Source organism: Papio anubis, chromosome 6 (assembly GCF_008728515.1).
Source record: "Papio anubis isolate 15944 chromosome 6, Panubis1.0, whole genome shotgun sequence".
NCBI lineage: Eukaryota > Metazoa > Chordata > Mammalia > Primates > Cercopithecidae > Papio > Papio anubis.
In genome coordinates this window covers 25,416,024-25,432,727 of record NC_044981.1, presented here as the reverse complement: position 1 = coordinate 25,432,727, position 16,704 = coordinate 25,416,024, and the positions used below count along the sequence as shown (strand labels likewise).

General features: G+C 39.9%; 2 protein-coding genes and 1 pseudogene across 10 annotated transcripts in view; 1 reads left to right on the top strand and 2 right to left on the bottom strand.

Annotated features, from left to right (window-relative positions):
- LOC101007063 (cytidine monophosphate-N-acetylneuraminic acid hydroxylase) overlaps positions 1–16,704 on the top strand; it is a 351,297-nt gene that overhangs the window by 3,736 nt on the left and 330,857 nt on the right. The gene's annotated exons all lie outside the window — the stretch shown is intronic.
- Positions 1–16,704, bottom strand: part of CARMIL1 (capping protein regulator and myosin 1 linker 1) — a 342,024-nt gene that overhangs the window by 173,584 nt on the left and 151,736 nt on the right. For 8 of the 9 annotated variants that reach the window (XM_009204528.4, XM_009204523.4, XM_017957634.3 and 5 more), the window contains one exon: positions 10,204–10,325. In XM_009204528.4, coding sequence (XP_009202792.2) covers positions 10,204–10,325 — 122 coding nt within the window. Of the gene's footprint in view, positions 1–3,724; positions 4,558–10,203; positions 10,326–16,704 lie in introns of those variants that run through there. The other variant, XM_009204532.4, reaches the window with a different exon arrangement.
- On the bottom strand, positions 10,408–10,529 carry LOC116275606 (annotated as a pseudogene).

Sequence of the window (16,704 nt, the reverse complement as noted above, 5' to 3'; positions counted from 1 at the left end):
TCAATTTTCTGCAAAATTGAGAAATAGAAAACATAGCTTGAGAAATAAAACAGAACTTTCCAGGACTGTTAAGAGTCCAGCTGAGAGTGAAGGTCATGGATTCTTGGTGGTTCAGGGCTAAATAGCTGTGGGATTTTCTCCTGCAGCCCTCAGCAGCCCAAATGTATATGGAGAGGTGCGCAGCTGGCTTGCTGCAGGATATAGGATTTCCAGGTACGTGTGTCAGAAAAACAGTGGGGAAAGAAGGAGCAGAGGATATTGATAAGGCCTAGATGAAGTCATGGATGTTGTGGGCTGAGCAGTTAAGAACAGACAGGAAGGCAGGACGGGGGTGGCAGAAGAAGAGAAAGCCAAGCCATCCCCAGTCTGGAGGCCTTGAAAAAGTCCAAATACTGGTACTTCCAAGGGAGAGGAAGTGAAAGGCTGTAGTCAGACGCGGAGGGCTAAACTGCTTTTTCACCATGGAATAAGCTGTTCCAGGAGATGACGAGGTCATGTGGCCACAAAAGCAAGTAGAAGTGGAGTAGAGGTAAAGGGGCCATGAGCTGTGAGGAAGGGTGTCAGCATGTCAGTCACCCAAAACCATGACAGGACGTGGGTGAGAGGTGGTGAAATAAATATATTAACTCATACTGAATATAGTTTCATCTTTAATGATTTCAAGGCACTCTGCTACATACAATGCTCTCAGTCATTCTTACGAATTTCAATCACCTTGTAGAGACTGGAAGAAAATGTTCCCAGTTATTTACATTTTCTGATTGAATGGATGGATTCCAGATAAAATATGCTAGGACCTGAGAGGTTGCCTGGTTGGGTTCTACTCCTGGAGAAAACCTCAAACACGTATCAAATCATTTAAGTACAAACATTCTGTCAGCATGGAAAATATTCCTCCTACTTCTTTGTAAGTTTTATGACTATGGCATAATCAGGTTCCGACATACCTCATTTTATTGTATTATACTCACAGGTATTGTGAGTGCCTCACGGGTATTGCATTTTTTGCCAATTGAAGTTTTGTGGCAACCTTGCATTAAGCGAATCTGTCAGGGCCATCTTTCCAACAGCATGTGCTCACTTCCTGTCTCTGTGCCACATTCTGGTAATTCTCACAATATCTCGAACTTTTTCATTATTATTATATCCGTTTTGGTGATGTGATCAGTGATCCTTGATGTTACTATTGTAACTGTTTTGGGGGACCATGAATCACACCCATATAAGACAGCAAACTTAGCTACTTAAAAGTGTGTGTGATCTCACTGCTCCACTGACAACCATTCCTCTCTCTCTCCCTTTCACCAAGCCCCCCTATTACTTGAGACACAACAATATTGAAATTTAGGCCAGTTAATAACCCTGCAATGGCCTCTAAGTGTTCAACTGAAAGGAAGAGTCACACATCTCTTCACTTTAAATCAAAAGTTAGAAACAATTAAGCTTAGTGAGAAAGGCACATGGGAAGCCGAGACAGGCTGAAAGTTAGGCCTTTTGTGACAAAAAATTAGCAAAATTGCAAATGCAAAGGAAAAGTTATTTAAGGAAGTTAAAAGCGCTACTTCCATGAACATGTGAATGATGAGAAAGTGAAACAGTTTTATTCCCGAGATGCAGAAAGTTTTAGTGGTCTGGAATGAAACATTCCCTATGCCAAAGCCTATGAAGGCTGAGAGAGGGGAGGAAGCTGAAGTTGGAAGCTACCAAAGGCTGGTTCATGAGGTTTAAAGAAATAAGTTGTCTCCACAACATAAAAGTACAAGATGAAGGAGCAAGTGCTGATGAAGAAGCTGAAGTAAATTATCCAGAAGATATAGCTAAGATCATTGATAAAGATGGCTACACTAAACAACTGATTTTCAATGTAGATGAAAGAGCCTCCTATTGGAAGAAGATGTCATCTAGGACTTTCTTAGCTAGGGAGAAGTCAATCTCAGGCTTTAAAGCTTCAAAGGACAGGCTGTAATCCCAGCTATTTGGGAGGCTGAGGCCGGAGAACAGCTTGAACCCAGGAGGCAGAGGTTGCACTGAGCTGAGATCATGCCATTGCACTCTAGCTTGAGCAATGAGAGCAAAACTCCGTCTCAAAAAACAACAACAACAACAACAAATTGCCACAGCCACCCCAACCCTTAGCAACCACCACCCTGATAGTCACAGCAGCTATCAGCATGGACACAAGCAAAATCTTCTCCAGCAAAAACATTACAATTCACTGAAGGCTTCGGTGACTGCTAGCATTTTTTAGCAACAAAGTATTTTTAAGGTATATATATTCTTCTAGACATAATGCTACTGCATACTTTAGTAAACATAACTTTTATATGCACTGAGAAACCAAAAAGTTCTTGACTCCCTTTACTGCAATGGTCTGGAACCAAACCCGTGGTATCTCTAAGGTATGCCTGTTTACCTAATTCATGTCAGATGTCATTAGTTTCTTCAAATTCCATGTAAATGCACAAGATCTACAAGTGTAGCATGATTTTTGTCTATTTTACCCAAAGGAACCTGTGATTAAGAACCATTATTTTAATAACTTGGGGTAACCATGTTTGAGAAGACATTATAATTAAAGTGATATTACAGAATCTGAAATTTGGAATGGTTCATCTTGGTTCAAAACCATCATCTGGCATTTTAATGGCATTATATTCTGTCTACATCAAGACAATGAAGCAGATGTTATGCAAAAAACCAGCAAGGCTGTCAGAAGTAGATTCAGCCATTATTCGACTCAATTAGGTAAAGCTTGGACACAGAAAGCTGGACTTCTGTCTGACTTCATCTAGGATCACATTTCTCTTTTAAAATTCTTGCTTTGTCTCCATAAAACTGCAGACTATGCTCTTTTGATGATACATAGGGGGTTTAGCTACTCAAACACAGGAAGAAAATACGGCAAAAATCTTTGACCGGAAGCTGGTGGGATTAAAAACAGGAAGCTGGCGGTCTACAATTACCAAAAGAAATAAATTAATCTTGATGGTAGATTTGGAAACCAGAGCCTCCGTTTTACTTGAAAAACAACAGTGGACATTCACACTCAGGGTTAAGGGGAAATCAATCAGAGAGTAAGGGAGGCAGCCGCTAGGGCAGACATCTGTGCGAACCAACCTGCCAACGTGTCCAGCGGGGCCTTTTCAAGTAGCTCCGCTTCTTTACAGTTCTCATTTTTCTTTTTTAACTGAGATTTCAGGAGCTAAAGGAGTCTCATGAAACAAGTTTATTCATTTCCATAAGATATAAAGTTGTAGGAACTAAATTTCCAGAAGGTGGGAACTGTTTCTTATCTATGCTGACACTGTGCATACAAATAATGAGTGAGAGGAGAATCCACTCTACAGAAGTTGCTTTCTGCCTGTAGTTAAATGACAGCAAGGAGCCACATCACTGTATTTGTTACCGGGCACCAGCTCACACACACATACACACACACACAGTGTTACACAGACAGAAAGACAGAGGATTTGTTGTCCAAATAAGTACCACAAAAGGTAAACCAAAATCCCAAAACAAAACATAAGCAAGACATGTCTCTCACAAGCAGGCAGCACTAGTGCTGATTCAGCATTTGCACTATATGCATTTGATTTGCACAAGACTCAGAAAATAGTTATATGTGGCAGCAAGAAATAGCAAACTAGATAACAAACACACCAACTCTCCATGCAAATCTCATGATAAACTATTGACACAAAAAATTATATTTTAATGTACTTACACTAATTGATTTAAAATTCAATTCCAATGCTCAGCCTACGCAACATGGCAACTGTCTCCAGAATGGCACATGCTTTAATGCTGCAAGCCACACCACAACAAAAGGCTACCTACTGCTTTGCAAAGTGAAGAGACTACCAAAACACAGCAACTACCTTTCTCTTGTTTATATATAAACTCCTATTTCATCAGCTTTCTCTGTAATAACCTCACATTTTCATACCTCATACCTGTATTAACAATATCATTTAATACTAAAAAAAAAATCTAGCTTTGTTTTGGAGAACAGTCAAGGTTCTTGACAGTCGAAAAGCTGAAGGCTGTAACACAGAACAACTTCCTGAAGAGAACTGCCATCACAGACAACCCTGAGAAAACAGATGACAACAATGAGGCTCTAAACCCTTCCCTAGTTCAACCTGTAGGGCTGTCACTGTCTGAGAGGTGAGGCCTCCAAGGACAATCTATAGCAAAGATTGGAATGTTAACAAAACATACGATAACAGTGATTTGAGTTGGGGTGATTTTTAAATTTAACTTACATTTTCTTCTTTATACTTTACATGTTCTCTATATTTTGAATTAAACTTTCCATATTTAATGAGGAGAAAATGTCATCTTAGAAGGGAAGGAGAGAGGGAGAGAGAAACATCCTAATATATATTTGGAGACAGGAGATGGGGAGAAAATATGACATGTAAATACTACAAATTTTAATTTAAATCCTTCATTTTTTTCCAACCTGCATTCTCTTGACTATAAGAGCTGATAACATATACATACATACATACACACACACACACACAGACACACATATATATGTTTGTGTGTTTTGAGATGGGGTCTTATTCTGTCACCCAGGCTGGAGTGTAGTGGTGTGAGCACAGGTCACTGCAAGTTCAAACTCCTGGGCTCAAGTGATCCTCCCATTAGTTGGGACTATAGGAATGCACCAGCACACCCAGCTAGTTTTTAAAATTTCTTAGTAGAAATGAGATCTCACTATGTTGCCCAGGCTGTATATTTTCATACATTTGATTTGGATGATGGATGTTATTTTCAGAATTATATATGGGTAAAATCAGAAATTCAGATCTTTAGAGTTATAGGTTCATTTATACAGAGTCATTCATAGACTATTCAATAACTGATTACCCAAACTGAGAATCTTCTGGGCTCTAACTCCCCCTGATTCACCTGGTTCCTAATACCTCCTCATGAGGCCCTTTTCTGTTCATCAATCACCACCAGAAGTGCCCTAAGCAAGGAAGGAGATGAGGGTCCCCACGACAGGCTCAGAAAACAAATTTGATGGGACAAACGAGTCATACAAGGTCTAAGGATTCTAAATATAGTTTCATATTCTCCAGTTTATCATGAGTGGAATATATGACATTACTGGAAATATATTTTGTTTTGCATGTTCTATTGTGCATTATTTATATAAAGCAAATATTCCCCTGACTGATAGCTTGGACTTAAGGCATACTGGGTACCCATTTCTCCACCCTCTCTAGTCAAAACAACCAAAACCAATAAAATTATATGTTTCTCCTGCCAAAATCATGTAATGTAATCTAGGGAACTTCAAGAGTAAAGGTATAACATAGAAACCACAAAATATTAGGCTTATGATGACAAACTAATTGTGTGTGTTGGGTAGGAAAGAGGAATGCCAATCAAATACATTTAGGTAATTTAATTCTCTGCCAAGGTATTTTCCAAATTATAATCTGTACCTTCTCTCCGACTGGTCTCTTCATGTGAATTGCCTTCCTTTCCCTACTCTCTCCTCTGATTTCTCTCCATCCATTTGCAGTAAATCTCCTTTGCAAAGTCAGCCTGTGCTCATTCATCTCCCACTTACACCCAATCATCTCCTGTCTCATCTGCTTCAGGTTACCTCAGCTAATGAGTTCATGGTTTGAAGGCAGGGCCACTGTCTTCTGACTTCTCTATGCCCCGTGGTACATCATCCAACAAGGTACTGGGCACAGAGTAAGTGTGAAGTGTATGTGCTCATCCAAAACCTCAGTCAGTACCTACTATGTGCCAAGAACTAGGGATTTAAGATTAATAAAAACATGGTCTTTGTTTAAGCAGCTCCCAGCCTAGAAGGAAAAACAGGTGTGTTTTGTACCGTGCCTCTCACTTTCTCAAGGATATTGCTGATTTATTTATTAGGGCAGTCTCCAGCAACAAATCCCTCTTTCTACTGATCATTCCCCTCATTACAGCCATATGGTTTAAGCATATGCTTTTATCTCCCATTTTAAACACAAACAGAAATCCCCTGTAATCCCTCAGAGTGCACTAGCTACATCCAATTTGTCAGTTCCCCTTGATAGCTGATCTTCTCTATGAAGTTGTCCATACATGCCACATCCACTTTCTCACTTCTGAGTTCATCCTTCAACCACAGCAGTCTGCCCCTCCCAACCAGACCCCTAGACCTGCTCTCATCAAGGTGCCTGTGTTATCCATGTCACCAACCCACTGGACACCTCTCTGCCTGCAGTTTGTTCAGCCCCAGCATCATTCTGCAGAGCCACCACTCCTTCCCAGGCCCTGGTTTTTCACTGGTCTTCTTCCTACCTTGACAGCCAGTCCTTACCCAACTCCATTTGTGGCTCTTCCTAGTTTACCTGACCTCTAAATGTTGAGCTCATTCCAAGTATGCCTCATCTGCACATCTTTCTCCAAGTGATGTAATCAACAGCCATGCAGTGAAGACCATCTTGTACTCATGGCACTCACCTTTGCTCCATCTCCAGACCTCTCCTCCAAGCCCCAACCTCACGTATTTGCCTACCTTATAGCCTCACCTAGATGGAGCTTGGAGGAGAGGTCTATGGAGGTCTTGTAGGTCCTACACAAATAGATCTCAAATTCCACATGCCTAAAACAGAATGGCTACGGATCCCACCCCCCAGAAAAAACTTGTCCCCCACCTACCCCAGGCCTTCTCTGTCTTGCTGTCATATTGGTCACTCAGTTATTAAACCAGAATCTGAGAAGCCATCCTTGTTTTTCTTCTCTTTCTTTCCTCACTGCCCTTACCCACACTTACCTAATCCATCAGCAACTCCTGCATCTAAAATAAAGCTTACATCTACTCTCTCTATCTTAATCCCTAATGCTGCTACCTTTCTCCTGGCCACAGTCATCTCTTGCCTAGATTACTACAAGTGTCCAAATTAGCTTTCTACTTCTGCTCTTGCCCCACCACCAATCTATTCTCTTTAGCAGAAAACAAACAAACAAAAGATCTTCATAAACTATCTAAAGATTCATCTCCTACCCCTAAAATGTTACAGTGGCTTCCCAGGAAAATACTCCTAAATCCCAACCTCTTTCCCACAAGGCTCTACATCAACTCCGCCTATATCACCAGCGCTAGTGCTAGCCCCCTCTTGCATCATTCCTCACTCCTTCCCAACTTTGTTCTTCATTATGCCCCAGCCAAAGTGGATATCTTTCAGTTCCTCAGAGATACCAACCCCTTTCTAGGCAGGAGAAATAGCATGAACAAAAGCCCTGGGAAGATAATATTCTTTGCCCTCCTTTTATAGGGCAGGCACTTTCTCTTCCACTAGGTCTTTTGAAGTTATCATGGCCACAGGGAGGCCTTTGGAGACAGAAGTTTATTCTTTATATTAGTCCCATCTATTACTCTCATAGCACTTACTCAAAGGTACTGTTACTTGATTTATGTATTTCCCTCCCCCAAGTTAAAATGTAAGTTCCATGTGGGCAGGGACCATGTTCACTGCTGGACCTCAACACTTAGCACTGTGCCTAGCATATAGTAGAAACTCAATAATACTCATGGAATATTTAAGTGTATGAACAAGCATTTACAACACAGTATGATGTGTACTAGTGCAGGAAATGATCCAAAGTTCTTTGGAAACATGAATAAAGACTCTCTTTACAGATGAGAAGATACCCGAGTTAAATCTTTTGGAATTTGTCAGGATTAGAGCTATGATAATGGTGCTGAAAATATGAAAGAGCCTGACTGTGTTCAGGAAGAGGAAAACCATGGTGTTCTGTGTCAGGCTATACAATTTACATTTTATCAGGAAAGCCAGCCATTTGAGAGCTTAGGCAAAGAACAGATACTGTTTGAATTATAAAAAGATAACTCTGATGACAGTATGAAGGATCACTTGCAAGAGAAGAACTAGAAGCAGGGAGACTAACTAGAAAGATGCAAGGAAGAAAGTGACTATGGCAGTGGAAATGAAAACAAGGAGAAAGAACCAGACTATGAGATATTAAGATAATATGTTTAAAAGCTTAGCAACCAATCGAATATGACAGTAAGGACCAAGAGATGAACATGGCTCAGCTTTTAACTTGTGAGACTATGTGAATGACAATGCCATTAATTGAGATAGAAATACAGAATATAAGCAATTTTTAGGGGGGAAAGTGAGGAGTCCAGCATGGGACATAGTGAGTGTGAGGTGCCTGGGGCTATCCTTGTGGAGATGCCCAACAGGCAGCTGGTAAGTGGGGATGAAGACCTGGGTACAGTAGAGGTCTTAGATTTAGAAATCAACATACACATGGGAACTTTCTTCCTAGAAACAGAGGTGATTAATACTTGTTTAATATTTGCCTGAAGATTTTAACAAGAAGTTAAATGGAAGCTAAAAGTGAAAATACTATTCTTACTCAATGTTCTCTGGGAAGAAAAAAAAATGGAAGAATCCAAACTAAAAATAAAAATGGTTAATTTCTCTGAAAATCCTACAATACTAAACAAATAAGGCTGCCTTTTAAAGAAAATAGAGATTCTAAATATTGTTCTGAAGTGTCTTTAAAGTCCAGGGTATTATAAGCTCTTGCCAAGTAAGGTGGTGCTTAATAATTTTTTTTTTATTTCATCAGTGTTAATTTAGAAGGAAAGCGAGCACATTATAAAGAAACACATGTACAAAGTCACATTACTGAAATGTAGTTTAAGGAAAATGGGTTGTAGCTATTGTTAACTCATGATTACCCCAGCTAGTTCTCTGTTGGCTCTAAGGATGATGTCGAAACCATTCCTAAGAAAGTTTTGCTTCTTGGCAATTCCCATTGCCACCATGGATTCACTTCTTACCTCATCCTGCCACCCACTGCTGCCCACACTTCTTCTCCAGAACTGCCCGTGTGTGTGATTAGAGACCAGGAGAGCTTGCCTTGAAGACACCTCATACCTGAAATTCTAGCCAAGCAGGAGTCAGAGGGCAGTCCCAGCTCACCCTCTCCACTCCACTGAAATGGAGGCTAGAGACACTTAGCTCCCCCAGCAACCAGCTACCCTGATAATCAGAGAACCACAAGACTTAAGCTTCAAGAAGGAAGGAGCCCAAGGTGAACAACCAGCAAGCACAGGGCCAGCCTTCCATTCTGGTGCGTTCACCTCCCACCACGTGGGGAAGAGAGAGAGCCCTGCGAAGGGCTGTGAAGGGAACTGAGTAGGGCCAAAGAGCTTGAAAGGGAGTGTCTGTCCCCACTGAGCCACTTTTAGTCATCCATAAGGTTTAAATGACTAAAAGTCTAGGTTTTCCTGCTGCTTTGTCCCTCAACTTGCAGGCAAGGCATGGCAGGAGGAGCATGTTCTATGAAGGGCAACTGTTCCCAAAATTCCCCTCCCACCTCCACCATGCAAGGAACACAGCTACCATGCTACACATGTCTACAAGGGGCCTCCAGCCCTTCCCTGTATATACTTCTGCCTTCTGGGAGAGCAATGGGAGGGAAATTCTCTGCCATCTGTGAATCCTGTTCTTCTTTCAGGAGGGTATTTTGACTATAACTATTATTTTAGGGAGCTTTCAGACATAAGCATCTCTCTGCCTTTCACCTCAGTCAATCTAATTCCCGCATCCCAGCAACTCACACACCCCACAACTACAAACTCAGGTATCCAAGCCCATAATCCTGACTTTAAAAGCTTAAAAAAAAATACGAGGGCATGGATGAACAAAATTTACTAATACGCCTGATGGGTATTTCAGAACACTAAGAGGACAATGAAAAAAAGGGATTTTTACATTCAATTTTTTTAGGTTTCTTGTTACTGAAAATAAAAAAGCAAAGAAAATAAAGCCCTCTCTCTCTTCATCCACATTATATTTGGTGCCACAATACAAAGTATGCAGCCCCTGGCACTCTGGTAATAAGCTGTGAGTAAAATTCACACTCGTGTAAATCTGGAGTTATATTAAAAGGTTACTGTTTTAGTCTTATGCGAAGTTAAAGGATTGCCAAATCCCTTCATCACTCAAGCTCTTTGAAGAATAAGACACAGTCTTGTAGAAATCCTCAGACCAAAACACAAGGGTTTTGATATTTAATGTTTAAGAGGAGGAGAAAGTCTGAGAGAGGAACTAAGTGAAGGGGTAAAAAGAAAGCATTGTTGTATTTGCCGTTTTGAGGAAGAACAGGTTATTTGCTCTCCTCACCCTGCCCAGGGAAACTCACACTGGAGAGAGGCCAGGAAATATCTTCCTCAGGCAGGTGCCTATGTGAGCCAGCACCTCACTCACGTCCTCGGGCGATGCCATCTTCATGGAGATGTTGCACTTCTCAGTTTCCACAACCATCTGCAAGAACCGGGTGGGACACTTCTTAAGAATGAGTCCAGTTCCTTCCGTTTTAAATTATTTTCAGTACTGTAAACTACATAGTCACACAGATATATACTAATACAATATTAGCTGTTTTTTCTTTTAACAAGGTTCGAGGGTAGCACATCTCACATACGTGCGTGAACACCCAACCATCACGCTCATGAACTACAAAAGAATCACAGCATTAGCTTTTCAAGAAGCACTTCCTTAAAATGACACACTTAATTTAAGACTCAAAGAAGTGTTTGGGTAGCGGGTGTAGGTGTTGTCAGAAACATCTAGAAACTGAAGCAAGTGTTTCCAAGGGCCAAGCTGGCAGATTCAAATAGACTCCCATATGATAGAGACTGAATTCCCACATTCAAACATGACTCTCCTTTTACCAAGATTTTGTCCTGAGCTGCAGTATTACAAACTTTTTATATCCCTGCTATGCAGTATAAGTATGGCTATATCTTTCTGTGAGTACCCATGGGCAATCTAAAAGCTACCTTTAAAACACACACACACACATTTTAAAAACAAGAAACCTTATAATATGCTTAAATAAAATGTTAAAACCTTTTGCTCTTGGGAGCAAAAGAGAAATGCTTTTAAAAGTTTCGATCGGCAGGGTGTGGTGGTGAGCTCACACCTATAATCCCAGCACTTTGGGAGGCTGAGGCAGGTGGATCACAAGGTCAAGAGATCGAGACCATCCTGGCCAACATGGTGAAATCCTGTCTCTACTTAAAAAAAAAAAAAAAAATTAGCTGGGTGTGGTGATGCGTGCCTGTAGTCCCAGCTACTCAGGAGGCTGAGGCACAAGAATCACTTGAACTCAGGAGGTGGAGGTTGCAGTGAGCCGAGATCGTGCCACTGTCCTCCAGCCTGATGACAGAGCAAGACCCTGCCTTAAAAAAACAAAAACAAAAACAAAAAGGTTTCGATCTTTCTAAGAAGAGGGGATACTTGGAATATTAAGGTAACATGTTAATAAAATGTTTGGTGTTAGGTTTAGTGTCAGGCTAAGACTCATTCCTATAATTAATTGCTGGAGATGTCCAAAATACATGTCAAAAAATGTTGAGACTGAGACAGCTAGTCCTCTAAATAAGTATAAATTAACTTGTGAGAAGGAGGGCAGGTCACAAAAGGGGCAAGAGGTTGAAGATGTACACATTACAAATAAGAACTTCAGCCACTTAAAAAAAGATGCCATTTTATTTAATCTCAAAAACACTCATGTAAGCTGGGTGTGGTGGTGCATGCCTGTAATCCCAGAAACTCAGGGGGCTGAGGCAGGAGGATCGCTTGACCCTAGGAGTTCAAGACCAGTCCAGGCAACATAGTAAAACCCCATCTTCCCACCCCACAAAAAATTCCCATAAAATTCAATCCTCTTAGATTATCACTTATCAAAATATCCTCACACATTTACTTCCTGTTCTTACTTTATCTATACAAAAATATGATGGAGAACACTGTTTATAATGTGCAATGCAGTTTTTAGATTTTGCCTTAGATTTTCCTAAAATTAGCCCAAACTGAAAATAATAATAATGTAAGTATTTCAACATATGCCTGTTAAAAGGAAAAGTAATGCAAGGTATGTCAAAATGATGAGATCAAAGGACATAAATAATGTAAATGTTTAAGATGTCACTTTTTCATAAATACCTCCAGAAGAATCTGTCAATAAGTATTCAATAAACACCACTTCTGTGCTAGTTAGTTGAACGTAAAAAAAATTAAAATTCCTATTTTTCAGCACCTTCCTCAAGAAATGAAAGGCAAAGCCTTTAAAATTCTCTAGGCAAAGGCTCCATTTGTCTTCTAAAAGCTGGTTCAAGAGATATTCCTCTTGCAAAAGGCACCAAGCATTATTGTACCTGGAGACTAAACAACCCAGTAGTCTATAAGATGTTTTAAGTAAGACTAAATCTACTTAGTGCAATTAGGCTCATAATTTTCATATGCACATTATCTGTGCATACGCATGTTTTTAAAAGCCAGACACTTTTGATTTGCCATTGTGTCTATGCTCTGCACCCCACCCCCAATCTTCCCACCATGGGTAATTATATTTTTCACTACAGGGGTACTTTTACATTCTTCACATCTAGCGCATCTATTCAGTTCACAGTTTGGGTGCGAGTAATTAGTAATTAGCTTATTCTAATTCCACTTAATCTTAACACCTAATCATCTTTAATTGCACAGGCTTGAATAGAATGACAGAGAAGGAAAAAAGGTGACAGGTGGAGGAAGAAATGAGGCCTTCAATTCAACCTTACAAGCAAGCACTCACAGAACCCTGTGTAAGATATCACCACCTTTGCATAATGTAAAGACTGCAACAAAGTGATGGAGGTGAAACCAACACAATAAGTCACCTCATCAAAAAAAGAAAAAAAGAGTTTCCTATCAAATACTCTTTTCCCTCCCACTTCAGCTGGAGAGGAACAGAATGTTTGAAACACATTTTCCTTAGACACCTAGCAGGATATAACCCATGATATCTAATACACATTTAAAATAATAATCAGAGACATAAGCCATAGTAACTTATGTATGATTCAAATTTCCCACCCCACTCTACCGCCTTTTTTAAGGTCGAACAACCTGATTAAACTTTAAGGGCAGCACGTTTTACTAATCCCCAGCTAACAGACCTGTGAGTTGTTTTTCTCTCCTCTATCAGAAATACCCATGGGTGGGCCTGGCGCAGTGGCTCACGCCTGTAATCCCAGCACTTTGGGAGGCTGAGGCGGGTGGATCATGAGGTCAGGAGATCGATACCATCCTAGCTAACACGGTGAAACCCCGTCCCTACCAAAAATACAAAAAATTAGCTGGGCGTGGCAGTTGGTGCCCATCGTCCCAGCTACTTGGAGGCTGAGGAGAAGAATGGGGTGAACCCAGGAGGCGGAGTTTGCAGTGAGCTGAGATCATGTCACTGCACTCCTGCCTGGGCAACAGAGCGAGACTCCGTCTAAAAAAAAAAAGAGAGAGAGAGAGAGAGAAAAAAAGAAAAAAGAAATACCCATGGGTGGTGGGTGGCTTATCAATATCATTCTGTGACATAGCAAACAATTAACCCTATAATTTAAAAAAAAAATCATAGCAGGTATTCAGTTGTACAAAATAAGGGTCCAAAAATTGTATAACTACAAAACTATATAACTGTTGGCCTCAACTTAAATACCATGAAGGCAACAGAAGTCGAGCACCAGAAAATAATGTGGCATAGAGACTTGTAAAATAAGATAAAGGTTTCCCACATTTCTGAAGAAAGGGGAAAATACCAACAGTAAAAGTCACATTTCACTAACTCTATAGAGCAATCACTCACTCTTACACACAATGCAGTGGGTAAGTCTCAGGAATTTTTTCCGAGTTGACGAACTATAATTAAATGATAATAAAAAATAGCAAGGAGAAAAAAATAAATCCCAGAGAACATTATAAAAGAATTCCTAATCAAGGCTAGATTCTGAGTGCCACTGGTAGACACTCCCATCCTTATGATTTTATGTAAAAGAAAATTAAAACTAGAGACTTCAAGGAACCAGTGGTTACACAGGTCACTGGTTCTTAACCTTTGGAATGCAACAGAATCAAATGGTACACTTGTTCAAAAAAAAAAAAAAAAAAAGGTCCACCGCAGACGTATGTTATCGTTAACTGTCCTATGTATATGCTGTGTGTGTATGAGGAGGATGAGGAAGTGTGATGTGACAGAGAGAAGGGTACTGCTGAAAGTATATTTTTAAAAATAATCTCAGGCAATTCCAAAACACAGCAAATTTTGAATACCATTAGGTTACTGGTATTGCCAGTCTCTGAACTGCTAGGCCATTTACAGAAGCAGTGCCAATATCCACTATAATTTCATCTCAAAGGTCCATAGTGTGGGACAAAGTTAAATTGAAGCACTGTTGTAAATCTGTTCTTTTGGTATTGATACTGACAGGGGCTGAGACAGACGGCTTTATACACAGTTCCTCGGAGTGGTAGGCATATTGAAAGGGGCAAGACTACAAGTGTGGTAAGACCAATTTTGGCAGCCACATGGGAAAATTAGTCTTGCTGCATCAACACCCTTTCTCATAATTAAATAGCACAGTGAAATCATATTTTGAACATAACCTTGGCATTAACATTTCGCTAATGCCCTTCTGCTCCCATCCCAGCTCTCAAATCATAAACATAAACATTCCTGAATTAAGACTAGCAAGAAGACCCTGGTTATGTCATTATGTCATCATTCATGAGTGATCATTCACTTCTGCATATGTTTGACCATTTGGGCAAACATATGTTGCTGTGATTTTTCTTTCAAACTCCAGTTTCTGGAAAATGATAAACACGTAAGATAAAACATTGCTTTAAGATGAACTGTGGAAAAGTCCCAAAAGTTTGTATGAAATCTCAAAAAACACAGTGACGATTTTGACAATTTTAAAGAACATTACCAACAAACTCCACACACACACACACACACACACACACTGTAGTTTTAAAAGCTAAAACAAACAGTAGAAGGAAAGAATAAAGATCAGAGCAAAAGTCAATGAAATAGGAAATAAAAAATCAATGAAATCAATAAAGAAAACCAATGGAACCAAAAAGAAAGTTGTTTGAAAAGATCAAAAAATTTGGTAGACCTCTAACCTGACTGAAATGGAAAGAGATAGAGATAACCAAATTACCAGTATTGGGAATGATATTCCCAATACTGTTATACTTGTTATACAGGTATTAGAAGTATAACAAGTGGGTATTGTTAACAACTTTATTTCAATAAATTCAACAAATTACATAAAATAAATTTCTTAAAAGACACAAACTACCAAAGCTCATTCAACAAGAGAAATACAAATGGATCTATATCATTAATGAATATTAATAGAATTTGCAGTTTAAAACCTTCCCTGGTCAGGCACAGCGGCTCATGCCTGTAATCCCAGTACTCTGGGAGGCTAAGGGGGGTTGATCGCTTGAGCTCGGAAGTTTGAGTCGAGCCTGGGCAATGCAGAGAAACCCTGTCTCTAGAAAAAAATACACAAATGAGTCGGGCATGGTGGTGCAATGCCTGTAGTCCCTACTTGGGAGGACGAGGTGGGAAGATGGCTTGGACACAAGAAGCCAAAGTTGCCATGAGCCGAGATTGCACCCCTGCGGCTCCTGCCTGAGCAACAGAGTGAGACCCTGTCTCACAAAAAAAAAAAAAAAAAAAAAAAAAAAAAACCTTCTCAAAGAGAAAACTCAAGGCCCAAATAACTTCACCAGTAAATTCAACCAAACATTTAAGACAAAAATTAATACCACCTACCACCTCAACAGAAAAAATTTAAGAGGAGGAACTACTTCCTCCTCTATAGAGAAGAAATATGTAGAATCATTCTATAAATCCATGATTCTCTAATAGAGAAGCCAGCCAAAAATGTTAAAAAAAAAAAAAAAAAAATGACAAACCAATCACTCCCACAAACATCGATGCAAAACACTATTCACAAAATTTTAACACTTGGAATTCAACAATATATAAAAGGAATAATATATCGTGACTCACGCCTGTAATCCCAGCACTTTGGGAGGCCGAGGCAGGCGAATCACAAGGTCAGGAGATTGAGACCATCCTGGCCAACGTGGTGAAACCCTGTATCTACTAAAAATACAAAAATCAGCTGGGCTTGGTGACGCGCACCTGCAGTCCCAGCTACTCAGGAGGCTGAGGCAGGAGAATCCTTTGAACCCAGGAGGCAGAGGTTGCAGTGAACCAAGCTTGTGCCACTGTACTCCAGCCTGGTGACAGAGCGAGACTCCATCTCAAAAATATATATATAATAATAATAATACATCATGGCCAAATGAGACTTACCCCAGGAATAAAATATTTGATATTAAAAAAAATTATCAATATAATTCACCATTTTAAGGAGCTTAAAAAAAGAAAGAAAACCACACAATAATCTCAATAGACAAAGAAAAAACATTTGCCAAAATCCAACACTAATTCCTGATTAAAACTCTCAGCAAACTAAAAATAGAAAGAAACTTCTTAAAACAGATAAAGGGCATCTATTTTAAAAACCTACAGCTAACATCACACTTAATGGTGAAAGAATAAATACTTTCCCTCAAAGACGAGGAAAAAGACCAAGAAGGTCTGATCTTGCCACTTCCATTCAGCACTGTCTTGTAGGTACCAGAACAATTGTCAAGGTCTGAGATTTTACCCTACTTGTAAGCCAGTAAGTTAGCCTATTACTGTTTCATTGATGCTGCCGAAGACAGGAGACACCTGGGTCAGAGACATATGATTAATGGCACAACAAAAGGCATGTGCACCACATTTGGATAGATT